General features: G+C 36.3%; 4 protein-coding genes across 10 annotated transcripts in view; 3 read left to right on the forward strand and 1 right to left on the reverse strand.

Moving 5' to 3' along the window:
- Positions 1-5,200, forward strand: part of LOC110023650 — a 45,483-nt gene extending 40,283 nt beyond the window's left edge. Inside the window, exon 7 of the mRNA XM_020723156.1 lies at positions 5,126-5,200. The gene's annotated coding sequence lies outside the window, so the exon portion shown is untranslated. The remainder of the gene's footprint in view (positions 1-5,125) is intronic.
- On the forward strand, positions 1,921-6,840 carry LOC110023651. 4 transcript variants are annotated; one of them, XM_020723163.1, is made up of 3 exons: positions 1,921-2,069; positions 5,126-5,807; positions 6,755-6,840. In XM_020723163.1, exons 1-2 carry the CDS (start codon positions 1,967-1,969, stop codon positions 5,776-5,778), a joined length of 756 nt encoding a protein of 251 aa, XP_020578822.1. In that variant the 5' UTR covers positions 1,921-1,966; the 3' UTR covers positions 5,779-5,807; positions 6,755-6,840. The 4 variants fall into 4 exon arrangements, with proteins under 4 accessions (XP_020578822.1, XP_020578820.1, XP_020578821.1 ...); XM_020723161.1 differs by having other exon boundaries at positions 6,749-6,838; XM_020723162.1 differs by lacking the exon at positions 6,755-6,840 and adding an exon at positions 5,888-6,093.
- A 1,708-nt stretch (positions 6,841-8,548) lies between these two features.
- LOC110023643 (probable serine/threonine-protein kinase PBL26) lies at positions 8,549-13,390 on the forward strand. Of its 4 annotated transcripts, none has more exons than XM_020723141.1 (5): positions 8,549-9,129; positions 11,991-12,180; positions 12,344-12,447; positions 12,532-12,735; positions 12,873-13,390. In XM_020723141.1, exons 1-5 carry the CDS (start codon positions 9,040-9,042, stop codon positions 13,257-13,259), a joined length of 975 nt encoding a protein of 324 aa, XP_020578800.1. In that variant the 5' UTR covers positions 8,549-9,039; the 3' UTR covers positions 13,260-13,390. The 4 variants fall into 4 exon arrangements, with proteins under 4 accessions (XP_020578800.1, XP_020578799.1, XP_020578802.1 ...); XM_020723143.1 differs by adding an exon at positions 10,498-10,682 and having other exon boundaries at positions 9,062-9,129; positions 12,344-12,735; XM_020723140.1 differs by having other exon boundaries at positions 12,344-12,735.
- Positions 13,391-15,184: 1,794 nt separating this feature from the next.
- Positions 15,185-16,578, reverse strand: LOC110023644 (fasciclin-like arabinogalactan protein 11). Its single transcript, XM_020723144.1, has one exon. The coding sequence runs from the start codon at positions 16,049-16,051 to the stop codon at positions 15,287-15,289; it is 765 nt and encodes a 254-aa protein (XP_020578803.1). The 5' UTR covers positions 16,052-16,578; the 3' UTR covers positions 15,185-15,286.
- Between the last annotated feature and the right edge of the window lie 504 nt (positions 16,579-17,082).

Here is a 17,082-nt window from a genome sequence, read left to right on the forward strand (position 1 = left end):
CTACGCAGATACTCCTCCCTCCTACCGCCGCGAATTTTCTAGCACGCATCAGAGCTGAACAGGAACAACTCTTTGTTTGCTCCTGTTCAGTTATTACATATATTATTTATATAATTATATATTATATATTATGATATCTAAAATTAAATCATAACACCTCATGTGTTAACATGGTTAGTGTTTTTTTTTCATACATTTGGTCCAAATTTGAATCCAACATTTTACATCTATCTTTTTCAATTTAATTTTAATGAGTCAATTTCGAGCCGAACACGAATACACTGTTCACGAGCCAATTTCGAACACGTGCTCGTTAGCAGCCCTATTAGTGGCTGCTTTTTGGAAAAACTCTCAAAACACAGCTTACTCAAATACGCAGAACTACAGTGCGATTTTGAGGAATAAACTTAAAAGGTAGCGGTGAACAACCCTTCTTGAAATTTAATTTCTTTTTTAAGTTAGACTGAAATAAACAACTAATTATCAATTAAAAAGTAATTTTTGCACCCCCTCTTTCTCTAAAAATCTTTTCCATTACATTAAAAAAAATAATAATAAACATATAACTTGAATTATTTGGCCTAATTTGCAATAAATAGTTAATTATATTTTTAACATTAATGAAGCTAATGTAAGTTTGCATCCATAGAAGACTATATCAGATGTTAGGATAGGATTGACCAAATTTGAACAAAGTTGATTTTTGATTGAATCAAGATATCAATGGAAGACTGTATGAGATGTTAGGGCAGAATCACTTAATGTTTAATTTTAGGACGAGTGATTGCCCATCCTCGTCATGATCTATTTCTGCCCTGAGAGCAGGAGAGTAAGGGCGGCACATGAGGGGGCGAATAGAAAAGTAAAATGTTGCTATGTGTGTAAATAATAAAGTAAGGCATTAGATAAGAAAAAAAATCAATGTTGCTATGCACGGCTTATGTTCGGCTTATTAAGTAGCTCGTATTTGATTCGTTTGTTAAGTAAATGGGTCGAACACGAAAAATTTTTTTGCACTCTATATATAAACGAGCCGAACATGAAAAAAAAATTGTGGGTTCATATTTTAGACAATTTTAAATGTCAAAAATTTGTGATGATTTGAACTCCAATTTTCATTTACTTTTCAATATGACCAATTGAAATATTAAAATGTGTTGAGAAACATATGTTCCGAAAGGGCTATGATTTCTACAACATAGTAGAATCACAGTTAATTCCATGAGAGACGATGTCATCCATGGAGTTGAGTGTAAAAAAATAAAGAAATATACTTTGTTGGATGCAGAATTGGAAATTAATAGGAGATTGTTAGCCCTCAGGTGAGGGAGTAGTGGGGGTTCTAGAGTGTCAGCCGATATCCTCCCAGGCTAACCACAGAATTATGGACCAAAATCTGAATTAGTTAATGTTTTTTATGCACTTCAAATAGGGTAAATAATATGATTGCTCATGTTTGACACATATATATATATATATATATATGCATGTATATATGTGTGTGTGTGTGCCTGTGGTAATTTAATTGGCAACAAGGCTATAAAGATTTTTATAACGAATTAAAATTATTAATTAAAAATAAAATAAAAATATATTTAAATTCTATTTGAATAAAAAATTTAATATACATTATAAGATTTAAATGTCCCTCATACCCCTAATATCATACGACTATGTGACTAAAGTTATGAAAATGACTCATTTTTTTTGTGAAGAACTCGTGTTTTGCTTACCAAGCAAACGTGCAAAATAAGAACACATTTTTTAAGCTCAATTTATATATAAACAAGCCTACGTAAATTATAATAATTTTTAATAAGTCGAACACGAGTCAAACTTGAGTTACATGTATATCACAATAACAAGGAACTTTGGATTCCTACAAAACTTGAATCGGGTCGGATCCGATTTCCATATATAAAATCGAATCGAAGCTCCGAAAGGCGAAAGAGGGTGGAGAAGGAAAATGGCTGCGGGCCGACCTTCAGTTAACCTAAATCGCCTCCTTCTTTCCCGGCGGCAAATTACGAATCAGTTGCAGGCAGCGGCTGCTAGAACCATTCTCTCCGGTTGGTCCCCCTTTCCCTCTTCTTCTTCCTGTCGACTTTGAATTGAATACCGAATCCCTAAAGTTGCTTTTCTATTTCCAATCTATTCTTTGTTTTTGTTTCTGTGAGACGCTGATTGCTGGTTTTGAGGGAGCCTGAAGCTGTAGGGTTTCTGCTGATCGGATGGGGAGTTTTTCTTATTTGTTAATTAGTGTTGCTTGTAGAATGCATTTGACATGATGGGGATTTTGGTTAAGTCGCTGTATTTTGAATCATGCCCAGAGTAAGGTGAGATGCGGCATTAGTCTGGCCTGAGGGAGTTCGCCTCTGAGAGAAACATGTAATATATAACTAAGTTAATTAAAATTAAAAAAAAAAATGATTAATTGGGCTATACCAGGAGGGTGATCTTCTCAGTGATCCGCTGACCTTGTTTTTAACGCGAACCATGAAGATTGTGGAATTAATTTCTAAGTTTGTAATGGTCAAAAATTCATCTTGGGGTCTTTGTTTGTAGAATAAGAGGAGGGTGATTTGGGCATTGTGAGTGATGTTTATAGGAGATGGGGACGTTTAGGGGCTCTCTGGCAACGGATTACATTTATGTTATTAGGATTTAGTAAATATGCCGATTCATGGGATTGGGATTTACTAAATCCCGCGGCTGAAATCTGTGCAATCGGCTTTATTTTGTCCAAAATGACTAACTGGCAAGATTTAGCCTACATCCCATTTAAATCCCGGGCTAAATTCGTTGCCAGACAACCCCTTACATACATAGCACAAAATTCTTATGTATTTACATATCTCACAACTAAACTTTTGTATTTACATATCTTTAATACTGCATGAAAAATAGCACGATTACCACTTTTTAAAAGTGAAATATAATTTTTCATGCATAGGTTTAAAGCACCAAAGTGCTATGCATTTTAATATTAAAGTTTAGGGTCGAGGTATGTAAATACATAAGAAATTTGTGCCACGTATGATAATTTCCGAAAAGCATTATGGCATTTTGTGTCTTCCCGTTTAAGTTTTGAACTAATGATAGTTATAAATTTCATCATGTTTTATAGGAATGTGCAATGTTTTCAATAATTCATGTGCCCTTCATTTAAAAAGGTATTGATAATCTTAAATAAGGGACATGGAGAGATATGATCAACACGTGCTTGACTTAAGATGGCTAAATAGGCCAAACTCGATCAAACTAGTTCAAGTGATTCTTGTATCGTGTTCGCTTGGAATCTTAGCTCAACAATCAATCATTTAGAGGAGAAAATATTACTTATGGTGGAAAGATATGTACGACAGTATTCCATATGAGCTTAAAAGAAAAATAAATAAATAAATAAAGAATTCATACACAGGGACCTCCTTGTATCTGCACCTTCAGCCGTACATATGTTCACCGTTTGTAATGTTTCTCCATTTGGAGAAGATGCAGAGTTGTATTCTTGTTGAAAAAGAAAAGTGCTTAAATGATCCCCAACTATTTAAAGAGGGTCATTTTAGTCTTTGACTTTTAAAACAGGTCAAATTTGTCCTAAAATATTGAAAAAAAGGTTGAAATAGTCGCACCGTTTAAAAAAAAAATTGAAATTGGGGTTTTTAGATTTACATACAAAATACCGACCGTCTAGGACTAAATGATTTACATTCTTATTTTGGTAAAAATCCCTTGATGGTTATATTGATGTTCATTGCTAATTCTTTTTTTTTATCTCTATAAATAATTCTTATGTATTTACATATTTCACGCCTATATTTATAATCACATATAACATAGAAGTAATTTAAACTTAGGCATGGAAATATATATTTGACTTCTAACATGCGTTACTACTTTTATTTTTATTGTGATATTAAAGATTTGAGTACTATTTGTGAAAATATGAAATTTAGGAGTGTGATATGTAAATACATAAGAATGACGTGCTTTGTGTATACATGCCCTTTAATATTTATATCCCTGTAATTGATGAGATTAGTATGATTGTTAATTTTTTTTCATGTGATTGAAATATTTAATTTTTCAATAGCCTTTTCTTTTTTCTCCCCAAACGCACACACCCCAAACACGCACACCACATATGCAAGACCTTAAACCCAGGATCTCTTGGTTGGAAGACAAAGCTCTTAACCACTGTGCTAAGGTGGTTTGCATAGAGTCATTTGGTTTATGAGATGAGCTAATAATGTCCGTGGGTACTGCAAAATTATGTTATTGTAAATCATCTTATTTTCTTCAGCCTTCTTCCACCTAAACCCCTTAGTTATCCTAGGTTTGTATTATTTGTTTTGAATATTTACAGACATACCGCTTGATTCCTATGTTTTCACATATCTAACACCTAAATTTCAATTTTTACATTTACGCCACCTTATCTATGCATGAAAAGGCGCATTTCACTTTTTAAAAGTCACAATAGCGATATTTTTTATGTGATGTAAAAGATTTTTGGCATAAATGTAAAATGTAAAATTTAGGTGTTAGATATTTAAATGCATAGGATCCAAGTGGTATGTATGTAAATGCCCCAATTTGTTTTCTGCGGAGTGCCATATTGTAGCTTAATTGAAGCACCACAAAGTCATTGCATTTATTTCATATTTTGCCACAAACATTTACCATTGAAAAGAAGAAAGAACATGTAGCAAGTCTGTTCCTTAATATACTGTAGCTGTGCAATTTTTTAATTGTTTAACGTGAATTTACATGTGGAGCTGAATTAAAATTTGCTCCTTTTGAGTCATGCTGGCTCCAAAGACAGCAAAATTATTGCTGGAGTCCGGACGTAGTTTTGCATCTGGACAACATACATGATTCATCTTTGTTGGGGAGAAAAAAAAATCCCTTGTAAAGTGTATCGCGCTCGTTGTCCGGACGCAATAAGCCATGTTGAGTTTGAGTCCAGCTCGAGTTGGTTGAAATTATTTATTTTGGGTTTGAATATAGTCTAATTTGCTTGAACACAAACTATTTATTTATTTATTTATTTTTCTGTTCTAAATATATACTGTAAATACTGATTCATATACAAACTTGATTCATTCCCCCATTAATGAACCAGATTTCCACACTTCAAAGTATGAAACAAGGACCCAATTTCCCACTTCTTCTCCTTCGACCAGACTCAACATCTTCCCTCCATCCATCCCCTATCAGAGAAACTTTGCCTCACAACCTTCGCCTACAAGAACCAGAGAAGACGACAACAAGATCACCATAGGACCCAAAACCTCAAACAAAGAAGAAACCGATGTTGTCTACTACGGCCCTATCTCGTCGACCATAAAGAAAGTGAAGCTTCTTTCGCTCTCCACCTGCTGCCTCTCTGCGTCCTTAGGCCCTGTCATCACCTTCATGACCTCGCCGGACATGAACGTCATCGTGAAAGGCGCCGTGGCCAGCACGGTCATCGTTCTCAGCGCCTCCACCACCGCCGCCCTCCACTGGTTTGTCAGCCCTTATGTTCATAAACTCCGATGGCGGCCCGGTTCTGATTCCTTTGAGGTTGAAATGATGACTTGGTTGGCGACTTATGTTCCCCGGACAATCAAGTTCTCCAGTGTCCGGCCACCGGAGACTAATCGGCCTTTCGTCAGCTTTAGAGCCGACGGAAACTTCTACTTCGTCGACGGCGAGCATTGTCATAATAAGGCGTTGTTGGCACGGCTGACGCCACGGGAACGGGCTCATGAGTCTGCTTTCAAAAACCTTTGACTCAAAAAACTTCGAGCTCGAAATAATGCGTAAGTTTCTTGTTTTGGCCTGATATTTTGATTTTATACTGATCACCCGAGACATTGATATCTACGAATTAATCACCCAGGTGAATTTTAGAACTATCAAACCGAAGTATTTACGCGTGCCACGATTAACTTATTGAGAATTTTATAAAAAATGATAAGTATGGGTTGTGATTTTATCATGAATTTTAATATTTGAGTGAGAATCTGTAAAATGGATGAAAGAGGGTGATTAATTTGTAAATAGGAACTGAATGCTTTTATGTAGTTTGAGAACTTGAGTTGTTTATGGATGGCTATGGAATTATTAGTTTTTGGCTATAATAAAAGAAGATTTACACGCAACATCACTCAATTCCTATGTTATCTTGCATTTCTGACCCTTAAACTTCAATTTTTTACATACATGCCATCTTACTTATGCATGAAAGATTTTGGGAGGTATAAATGTAAAAAGTAAATTTTAGGTGTTAGATATGTAAAAAACATGGGAATTGGGTGGTATGTATCTCACAACCATTGAGTATGAACGATCAAACTCATATGTATGTGGATTTGTTAGCTTATTGAGATTGATCCATGAGCCATTTATCAAGCTGAGGCCAGGGGTGTAAACGAGTCGATCCGGGCTCAAGCTATGTAAGGTTCGAACTCGACTCATTTGTTAAATTGTGAGCTCGAGCTCGAGAAATTGTGAGCTGGACCCATGCATGGAAATATATATTCTGACTTCTAGCATTATTTACTGGTTTTATTTTTATTGTGATATTAAAGATTTGAGTGGTATTTGTGAAAATATGAAAATTAGGTGTGAGATATGTAAATATATAAGAATTGCGTACTTTGTGTATGCACAATAATTTTTTATGATATATATATATATATATGAAATGTGCACATAAAACAAATACGCATTTACTTTCCCTCATTGTTTATCATATTAGATTCAGGTAAATCAAAGGGTGCAGTTTTGAAGATGGAGATACAGACCACGAAGAAAATACTACTTCCATCGCCTACACGAAATACTACGAATGTCGTCCACACGATCGGACGTGTGGACGACGGTGTGGATTGTGCCATGCCGTGCATTCGACGGTGTGGTGCGATTCATATTGTCTATCACATGTCGGATTTACTAGATGTAATGATTTCTCCAAATTAAGAGCTGACTCGAGAGTTTGTTTGAGATTGAGCCGACTAGAGTTTGATTTGAGCTTCCGTGATGGTGTATGAGTCCAAGCTTGTTTATCAAAGGATCGTTCGAGCTTGGTTCGACCTACTCTCGAGTCATTTAAACTTAATAAGTGAGATTTTAATCGAATAAGCTTAATGAATGAGTCTCACATTTTTATATATCACATCTTCGTGAATGATCGAGTTTTATATAGGCTATGCCCGTTAAAATTAGTAAATAAAAAATTTTGAACGATTTTTAAAACTCGGAGGCTAAATGAGTCGAATTTGAATATAGTTTAACTAGTTTATTAATGCTCATGAATATGTTCATTTATTGTTCACAAAGTAGCTTATTATAATGTGCTAGATCATATATTTTTTAAAAATATTTAATTATATATTTCATAATGATATATTATAATTTAATATCAATATGCATATGCATTTAACATAATTTTTCTTTTCTTTTTATTTATATTGTTTAATTGTAAGAAAGTTTATTTATAATTTCATATATAATTTTATTTTTTAAAAATTAGTTAGATGTCAAGGGTTTGTTAATAATTTTATAAATTTTATAAAAGTTGAAATATTTATTTCAATTTTTAATTTATTTATTAGTTTATATGAAAAATTATGACATATAAACAAGGCACCTACAAATCAAATAATTTACATACATAACGCATAATTTTTATATATTTACATATCTTACCCCCAAACTTTCATATTTACGCTCGTATCATTTTGGTACTTTAAATCTACGCACTGAAAAGATGCATTTCACCTTTTAGAAAGAGGTAGTAGTGTTATTATTTATGTGATTTTAAATGGATAAATGGTATATGCATAAATATAAATGTGTAAAGGCGAGAAATATAAATAAAAAAAAATTATGAGTTATGCATGAGAAAAATATTGCAACGGAGCCCTGATGCAGTTTTGTATCTGAACTTTAATCAGAGCGTGTCACGTGTACATGCAGACCCACTTTAATAAAAGAATAAATTTAATACGTGGATGGACTTGTGTGTAGACATGACAGTAGGGGTGTAACGAGCCGTACACGAGCGAGCCCAAACTCAGCTCGTGTTTAGCTCGTGTTTAGCTAGTTTATATTTCGAGCTCAACCAGTGTGTTCGTGTTCAAATCGTTTGCTTAGCGAGCTGAACACGAGCTGTTCATGAACAAAGGGTCGTTTTGACAATCCTAATCACATAGCAATAAAATGTTAATCATTGAAACAAGATTTAAAACATTAATTGATTATAAACCTTTGTAGCCTTGTAGTCAATTGATTTTTTTTTTAAAAATACTACTCATCAAAGATATAAAAATAATTGATTAATAGTATTTTGAGTCAAAATGAGCCGAACACAAACGAACAAATATTTGTTCGTGTTGTTCGTGTTCAACTAGTTAACTAGCGAACGAGCCAAACACGAGCTTTTTAACAAACCGAACATGAACAACGAGCCATTTTGACAGCCCTCTGTGACAGGTTCTAATTGGAGTGCTAATAATATCTCAGGAATTTTCTCTAATAATTACCGCCAACCCTCCATCTCCGTCTCCTCCCTAACAGAAGTAACAGAACAACCCAACGGCGGCTCGTTTCTTAAACCTAAACCAAAATTTCTCCCCTGAGCTTCACAAAATTCCCCGAGAATTCTGCTCCTCCGCTCAATCCATCTCCTCAAATCTTTCCTCGCTTCTTCGGAGAAATACCAACCCTAATGGCTCTCTCCTCATTCCCTTCATCGCCCAACGAAACCCTCTCCTTCCTCCTACTTTCTAACTTCCCAACATTCCCATACCTTACTGTTACTCTCCCTTCTTCTTCCTGGTATTCTTTCAGATATTTTTGTAGTTTTTTGCGACTGAAACCCGATTTTCAATCCAACGTGGAAGGGATAGTTCGATTGAGCGAGCTTGTTGTTTTGGAGGATTTAGGGATTAGTTTAATTACTAGAGTGATTTTGGGGAAAAGCTTGCTATCAAGAAATGAGTTTCTTATCTTGTTTTTCATTCGAAGGAAGGAAGAAAGCAAGGAAGTATGATGCAAGGAGGATGGCGGCGCGGCCGCCGAGGCCGGCGCGATCTGTTCCGGTTTCCAAGCAGCAGGGTGAATCTGGTACCAAGAAAGGTGAGCTAATTTTCTTTACTTTTCCCTAATTTGAACCCTAGGGGCCAATGCATGCTAATTTCCTTCTTGATTTCTGATTAAGAAAACTATGTGAAGATTAGTATCTAACAGGGATGACAGAATGTTATATTTAATATGCATAAGATCTGTTCTATCTTCAAATTAGGAAAAGATATTGAGTCCAGACGTCCGCACGTCCGGACGGCCAGCCGCCGACCGTCACGTCGCCCGCCGATGAGGTGTATGGCTACCTGGCGGCCGGTGGTTAGTCTTCCGGGCGTGCGGTGTCCGGACGTAATATTTTCTCTTAACTTAGGGGCTGTCTGGCAATGCATTTAAGTTGGGATTTAGGCAGGGTTCAAGCGGAATCTTACGAGACGATCATTTTGTACAAAATAAATCTTGTGATTCCACAATAAATTCCGGATTTAGCAAATCATATGAATCTGTGGATTTAACTTCGCACACTCCAGATTTAAGGCGCAGCTCGATAACTACCAAACAGTTTCATTTGATTTACAAGATCTACTAAATCCATTGCCAGACAGTTTTTTCGGATTAAACCCATTCAGGATTTAGTAAATCATATCATATGTTGCCAGACAACACACCTCAGGGAGCATTTGATTGGATGCATATTGAAATTCTGAAGAAAATTGAATTCAAGTTCAATGTTTGGTTACCACTATAAATTATATAGAAAAATTACATGATTCATGTTGGGATGGACATGAGAGTGAGTTAAAAGTAGGGGAATCTACATACATACCCCAAAAGTCTTACATAACCATTAGCTGTAAATCTAATACATGCATGAAAAGTTATATCTCTCTTTAGATAAATTAATGTTAGCACTATTTTTAGGTGATCTAGAGGATAAAGTTTTATATAAGTGGTATGTATGTAAATATTTGGGTGCTATAAATGCAGAAAGTAAAGTTTAGGTGTTAGATATGTAAAAACATAGGAATTAAGTGGTGTTTATGTAAGTTTACTTTAAAATTACAAATAAAAAAGATAAAGTTTTGTAGGTTGCTCCCTATTTTCTTTAATGTATAGTCTAAATGTGTTTCCATTCTTTGATGGAATCATTCCCAGCCCTCCCTGGTTGAGATGGAGGACACATTACTTGATAGGATTAGGGATAATTACATACGGACCACCTGAAATATTGATATTTACAAATTAACCGTCAAGGTGAATTTTTTGAACTACCAGAACCGTTGTTTTTACGTGTTCCACAATCAAACTAATAGAGAATTTGATAAAAATGAAAAATATGGGTTGGCGGTTTTGCCATGAATTTTGATATTTGATCTAATCCTACCTAAGGCTTCAGCACAGTAAATTTAAACCTTCTTAGTACAGGAGTTGTCAAGCAGAGGGCGGCGGCGGCGGCAGAAAAAAAAGTTGTCGGAAATGGTAACATTGCAGCACAAACATTCACCTTCCGGGAACTCGCAGCGGCTACCAAGAATTTTCGCCCAGAATGTCTTCTCGGCGAAGGAGGATTTGGAAGAGTTTATAAGGGCCGACTCGAAAACACCGGCCAGGTACATCGGCATTGCCCAATTTATTTTCTTTATAGGGACATTTACATAGAGACCGCACACAATTCTTTTTTTATGTGCATATTTGACACCTGCAATGCTATATGGCGCTGAATGTTGGTCTTTAAAAGAGAAGTATAACACTAAATTAAGTGTTGTCGAGATGATAATGATTAGGTGGATGAGTGGCTTTACACTTAGAGAAAAAATGCGAAATGAATATATCTGTGATAGTGTTTTAGCTCCAGTGACAGACAAAATTAGAGAGAGTCGTCTTACATGGTTTGGTCATATTAAATAGCGATCATTTGATGATCCGATTAGAAGAGTAGATGTTTTAGATTTGACTTATGTTAAGAAAGGTAGAGGTAGACTTAGGATGACTTGGGCATATTGTAAAAAAAAATGATCTTAATTTATTGGAGTTAAATGTAAATATGACACTAAATAGGACGCAGTGGAGAAAAATGATTCATGTAGCCGACCCCACTTAGTGGGATAAAGGTTTTGTTGTTGTTGTTGTTATATATTTGACGCCTAAACTTTCATATTTACATGCATTAAACTCATATTCTTAAGCTCACATAAAATACCACTGTAACTTATTTTCTAAGGCTGAAATGCACCTTTTCAAGCTTACCCAAGTCTTGTAGATGTAAAGATCAAACTTTAGTTGTTAGATATGTAAATACATAAGATTCTTATGGTATGGATACAAATCCCTCATCTTAACAATAGTGCTATAGTAACTGATTACTAGACCATTATTAAGAATTAGTTATTTAAGGATGCCAATGAATCAAAAAAAGAAAATGGGGGCATTTACATACTCATCACACAATTCTTATGTATTTACATATGGAACATTAAACTGTAATATTTACGTTCATAATACTCTTAACCTTTACCTCACTTCACCAACTTTTCAAAACAAAAAACATCTTTTAATGCATATGTTCTTAACATCAAGGTGTTATGAATGTAAAAAATTAAACTTTAGGCGTTAGACATGTAAATCCATAAGAATTGTGTGATACATATGTAAATTTTCCAAACATATATGCAAAATTTACTTACATACCACTCAATTCTTATGTACTTTTAAATCCAACACCTATACTTCAATGCCATCTTCCCTATGCATGAAAAGTTTAAAATGGTGATATTTTTTTAATGTGATATGAAATATTTGGTTTTTATAAACGTAAAAATTAAATGTTAGATATGTAAATACATAAGAATTGGGTTGGGTATGTATGTAAATGCAATTGTCTTAGAATTCACAAAATATTATTCTGTTTGTTCTCACAGGTTGTGGCTGTTAAGCAGCTGGATAGAAATGGACTCCAAGGTAACAGGGAGTTCCTTGTAGAGGTACTCATGCTTAGCCTCCTCCATCACAATCACCTCGTCAATCTCATCGGATACTGTGCTGATGGAGACCAAAGGCTTCTGGTTTACGAGTACATGGCTCTTGGCTCTTTAGAAGACCATTTGCTTGGTAAACATTCTCGGGACATTTGCATACATACCCCTCAATTCTTACATATTTACATATCTAACATCTAAGGGCATGTTTGGTAGACATTCATAACAACTGAATGTTTCATATCACAACAAAAAGACCACAACTTTAAGATTTACGAGTTGGAATTTTATTGCAGACATATCACCTAATCAAACACCTCTCAGCTGGTCGACGAGAATGAAGATAGCATTCGGCGCCGCGAAAGGCCTCGAATATCTGCACGAAAAAGCCAATCCTCCGGTAATATACCGCGATCTCAAATCATCAAACATCTTGCTCAATGAAGACCATATTCCAAAGCTTTCTGATTTTGGCCTTGCTAAGCTCGGCTCTCTCGATGAGAAGGCGAATGTATCATCGAGAGTGATGGGCACCTATGGCTATTGCGCGCCGGAGTATGCTCGGACGGGCCAACTCACTGTTAAGTCAGATGTGTATAGCTTCGGAGTTGTGCTTCTAGAGCTTATCACGGGCAAAAGAGTCGTAGACACAATGAGACCAACTAAGGAGCAAAATCTAGTTGCTTTGGTATGCTATGTTTGGTTCACAAATCTCTTTTTCAAGCATTCCCTCAACATGTTATCTAACATCTAAAGTTTGTGCATTTATAGTCATCACATGAAAAAAATACATAAATTTCACTAACTGTTGCTTTGCAACAACAGGCACAACCAATATTGAAGGATCAAAAGAGATATTTGGAGCTGGTTGATCCCCGTCTAAAAGGGACCGTCCCTTTAAGGGGTCTAAACCAGGCGGTGGCAGTCGCCGCTATGTGCCTCCAGGAGGAGGCTTCGGTCCGGCCAGTCATGGCAGACGTCGTGGTTGCTCTCAGCTACCTTCAAGAATTGCCGAGCAATGTGGTTGAAGAGAGCTCCGGCCATCGTCAGCCTCTCGCGAAACCGCGAGAAGATGACACTCCTAACATCCATGGAATACTTGACGAAGAGACAACCATAGACCGCCGCCGCGTTGTTGCAGAGGCCATCCGTTGGGGATCAAACAATTCGAGAGATGGTCAGAGGTCGCGCTGTGGAACCGGTCCTCTGTAAGCTATGCTCATGAAAGGAAAGAAATATTGCATTCGAAGTTCCAATGCAAGCAGAATAACATATTCTGTTATTCGGACGTAATATTTTCTCCATAAAAGGGCCCTGACATGCATCTATTCACAATCCACATCTCTCAGGGTTTATTTGAGATTAATTTTATTATTTATTTTTAAAAATATATTTATCTAGTATATTTTATATATGTTTTTGTTTTTTTAATAATTAATATATTTTTTGAAAACAAGCAAAATAATTAAATTTTAGATGTTTTGCATGTAATGATTAGTAGTGGTAGAAATGTAAGAATAAGATTCTGACAAACAAATAATGCGTATGCTGTAAATTTATCTGAGAATGGAAGAGGTACTATTTTTTATTTGATAAATAGATTTCTGTTTAGTTCTTATTTATACCGTTGATTATAATCCGACGGTCCAGATCAATTAATTCCTTAAAAACCTAAGGCAAGCCCTTTTTATATCTACAGCCGCGACCATTTCCCAGAATCTCTCACTCAGCTCTCTGTCTCTCTCCCTCTCTCTCTCTGTCACAGATACTAGGGTTTTTAGTGGCGGCCGTCGAAACCCTTCGGTCATTTTCGATTTTGTTTATTTATCCGTATATAGATTATTCAAATTAGATTTTCTAAAATCTGTGTTCCTCTGTTTCGTTTTTGTTCTAATTCATACTTTGAGTTCAATTTTCCATCCATTTTTGCCCTCTGTAAATTCTTCGGTTCTGCTGTTCGTATTTTTTCTTTTAATTGAACAGTGGAGATGTCGAAGAGGGGCGATATCAATGTACGGAGCCTCTGGACGTGCGGTCTCCAGATCTGAGAATCAGTTTCCATGGATTCTCGCATTTTCTCGTAGGTTCTACAATTCTCACTTAACGTATTTTTTTTTCCCGTCACTTTTACTATGGGCTCGATGATGACTATTTTGCTTTAACCACACCGAATTGAAGCAGGGGGAGTTGGAAATGCTGTGATTTCGTCTGAGTTGCTCACGTTCTTGGTTTTGCCCCGTGATCTTTTTCTTTTTCTCAAGGGATTAAGGATCGGAACTTTAGTTTTCGATCTGTTTTGCCTTGTTTAAAGGATGAAGTGAGGGCTTGAACAAGCATGAAGGCATTTTATCTGACGAGTTAATCCAGCTGATCTGACTTCGTCGATAGTTCAATTTGTGGAGATCTTTGGCCTTTTCTGAGAGCTCACATTGCTTGTGCCTGCATATTTTCTTATGTCTTTTTTTTTTGTTAGAGAAATTATGAAATTGACTTGCAATATTTTTTCCACATTTTTCAACACGACCCAATTGAACTTTTATGAGTCTAAATGCATTAAACTCTATGAAATGGCTGAAGAAAGTAGACCAATCCTTCCCAATAATTAGTTAATGCCTTAAACTAAGTCTAATGATATTCTTAACTCATGATTAGATCAATTAACTTTGGACTAGCTGGGGTAAATTAAGGATTAAGACGAGTACAAAAGATTAATAGGGACGGAGCTAAGGCAAGCTTCCAGGAGAGACTTTCTTAGCTTCATTAATCTTCTAAGGTTATTCTTGTTTAGGCCTTCTAAGACCAGAATGAGAGAAATTACTACAGAACGGTTGAGAGTTTGATAAAAATGAAAAATTTTTTGTGGGGATTTTATTATGAATTTGGATATTTGAGTGAGAATTTTAAAAATGGATGGAGCAATGTAAGGTGTGCCATATATATGAACCTAAATATAAAAACTCAGAGCATCTATTAAATTTCACCTTTCCCTGTATATGTTTTCATAAAACTTCTCACTGGCAAACAACTATCAAAATTAAACTAAAAAAAGACTACAAAACATGACATATAAATGAAGCAACCATACAAAATCTGGTGATGGAAATAATCAATAGGATTAAAAAAACTAATAGGAATAAAAAAACAAAAAAAAAAAAAAAAAAACTCACAATCCTTCACCTCACAACGAATCTCATAAACACATCAAAACATCTTTTTTTCTCTATTTCTTCCCACACTAATCAGAGATGCAGGCAGAACAAACTCCCCACAACAACAAAACCAGCCCATTTCCCCCTCCAGCCCCAACTCAACCTAAAACCAGAAGAAGCGCCGGCATCTTCCTTCGCCGGACTAGCCGTTGGTTCATCCGCAGCCGCCTCCTTCTTCTTCTTCTTCCTCGGCGTGGACGGTTCCGGCCCTGGAGCTTCCGCCGGAGCCTCAGATCCAAATATAGCCAGCGGTAGCAAAACCTTATCAACCTGGTAAACCGCAAGCTTGCTATCCGTATACAGCGCATTAGAAACCGTAGTGTTCACCACACCTGTAGAAATATTGACCTGATTCCCTGAACTCGTGACATTGAGCGGAAACTCACCATTGTCGGTGTTTCCAGCTTGAGTTCTGAGAGGATTGCTGACGGTCTGAAACTGTGACATGGTGATGAGAGAAGGAACGACATGGAACTGGATCAGGGAGACTTTCTGTTGATCCGTGAGGGAGTTCAGCGTCCCGGCGGGGAGGTTCGTGAATGCGTTGTCTGTCGGCGCAAAAATGGTGATTCCGCTGTTGGAGTTGTTCAGCTGGTTGTTGATTTGATCAGCTATTTGTGTGCTTTTCATTAATCGAATCAGCGTGTTGTACTGCCCGGCTTTCTCTAGAACAGCGGTGATGTTCAATGGGCCTGCCGGCGCAGGAGCGGAGGAGGTCTGTGCTAGGGTTTTGGTGGTTGGGATGAGGAGGAGGAGGAGGAAGAAGGGGATAGTGAAGATGGGGGAGCTGGCCATGGATTATTGTGTGGCTTCCTTCTGAATGTTTGGGATGGGAGGATTGGGAGGCTTTTAATGGAGTGGGAGGGGGGAGGAAGGTGGTGGGTGATGGAGTGGCTCCCAACACCAAATGGGTAATAACTTGCAGTAGATGGATTGCTTGTTGGGGTTGCTAATGTGTGTAGTCTGGTATGGCTTCACATCATTGAGGAAATGGCAAGCTGTTAGCTGATATATATATATATATATTTTTTGCTTGGGGAAATTAACATGGGTGCCATGAATTTGCAGTATCTAATTCTTTAAAGTTTGATTTTTACATTTGTAAAGTATGTTATCATTTAGAGAGAAATCTAAAATTTTAGGGTTGGCGGTTGCCTACTTTTGGTTCATCCTAGTTTCACAACTAGTTAGTGGGCTTTTGTTGGGCTAATGTGAGGGTGAGACTAATGAGTGACGGGGCTGTCAAAATGGCTCGTTGTTGTTCGTGAACAGCTTGTGTTTGGCTCGTTAAAAAGCTCTAGAGGATCCTGGCTGATATATTAATTTTCTCTAATGAATCATGCGTTCTATTTTTATTTTTTAATATTTCAACCACTTTCATAAAAGAAGTTGTGGATTTGATCATCATCAACATCATTAATATTATAAAAAATATTCTGAATTGGTGAGTTCAATATTTCATATGACTGCAATATTTCTATAATGATTTTGATTGGCCGCAAATCACTCTCTATTGGTTGCATGATTCCTTTTCTTGGCTATAATTGATGAGTTAGTTTGATCCTTTCGACTCTTATAATATAATAAAAAATAGTAAAGTAGATCTATAGGATATTGATCTATCCTGGTGCTAGAGTTGCATTAGGGCTAGGCGAGCAGTGCTTTAGGCTAGTGCGAGAAGTAGACTTGCAAGTAGGTGATCTAGAATAGTGGTCACAAAAGTTTGTGTGAGGGCTCGTGTGCTCATGAGCTGGAGAGAATATTACTTATGGAGTTCGGATGTATCTGAACTCCATGCACAACATAGTTGTGTACAATTATATAAC

This window comes from Phalaenopsis equestris, unplaced genomic scaffold (assembly GCF_001263595.1).
Source record: "Phalaenopsis equestris unplaced genomic scaffold, ASM126359v1 Scaffold000226, whole genome shotgun sequence".
NCBI classification, from domain to species: domain Eukaryota; kingdom Viridiplantae; phylum Streptophyta; class Magnoliopsida; order Asparagales; family Orchidaceae; genus Phalaenopsis; species Phalaenopsis equestris.

Coding starts and splice junctions, on each gene's coding strand:
- LOC110023651 (XM_020723163.1), top strand. CDS start 1,967: ATGGCTGCGGGCCGACCTTCAGTTAACCTAAATCGCCTCCTTCTTTCC. Junction 2,070..5,125: donor TGCTAGAACCATTCTCTCCG/GTTGGTCCCCCT, acceptor TTAATGAACCAG/ATTTCCACACTTCAAAGTAT.
- LOC110023643 (XM_020723140.1), top strand. CDS start 9,040: ATGATGCAAGGAGGATGGCGGCGCGGCCGCCGAGGCCGGCGCGATCTG. Junction 9,130..11,990: donor TGAATCTGGTACCAAGAAAG/GTGAGCTAATTT, acceptor TTGTTCTCACAG/GTTGTGGCTGTTAAGCAGCT. Junction 12,736..12,872: donor AGCAAAATCTAGTTGCTTTG/GTATGCTATGTT, acceptor TTGCAACAACAG/GCACAACCAATATTGAAGGA.
- LOC110023644 (XM_020723144.1), bottom strand. CDS start 16,051: ATGGCCAGCTCCCCCATCTTCACTATCCCCTTCTTCCTCCTCCTCCTC.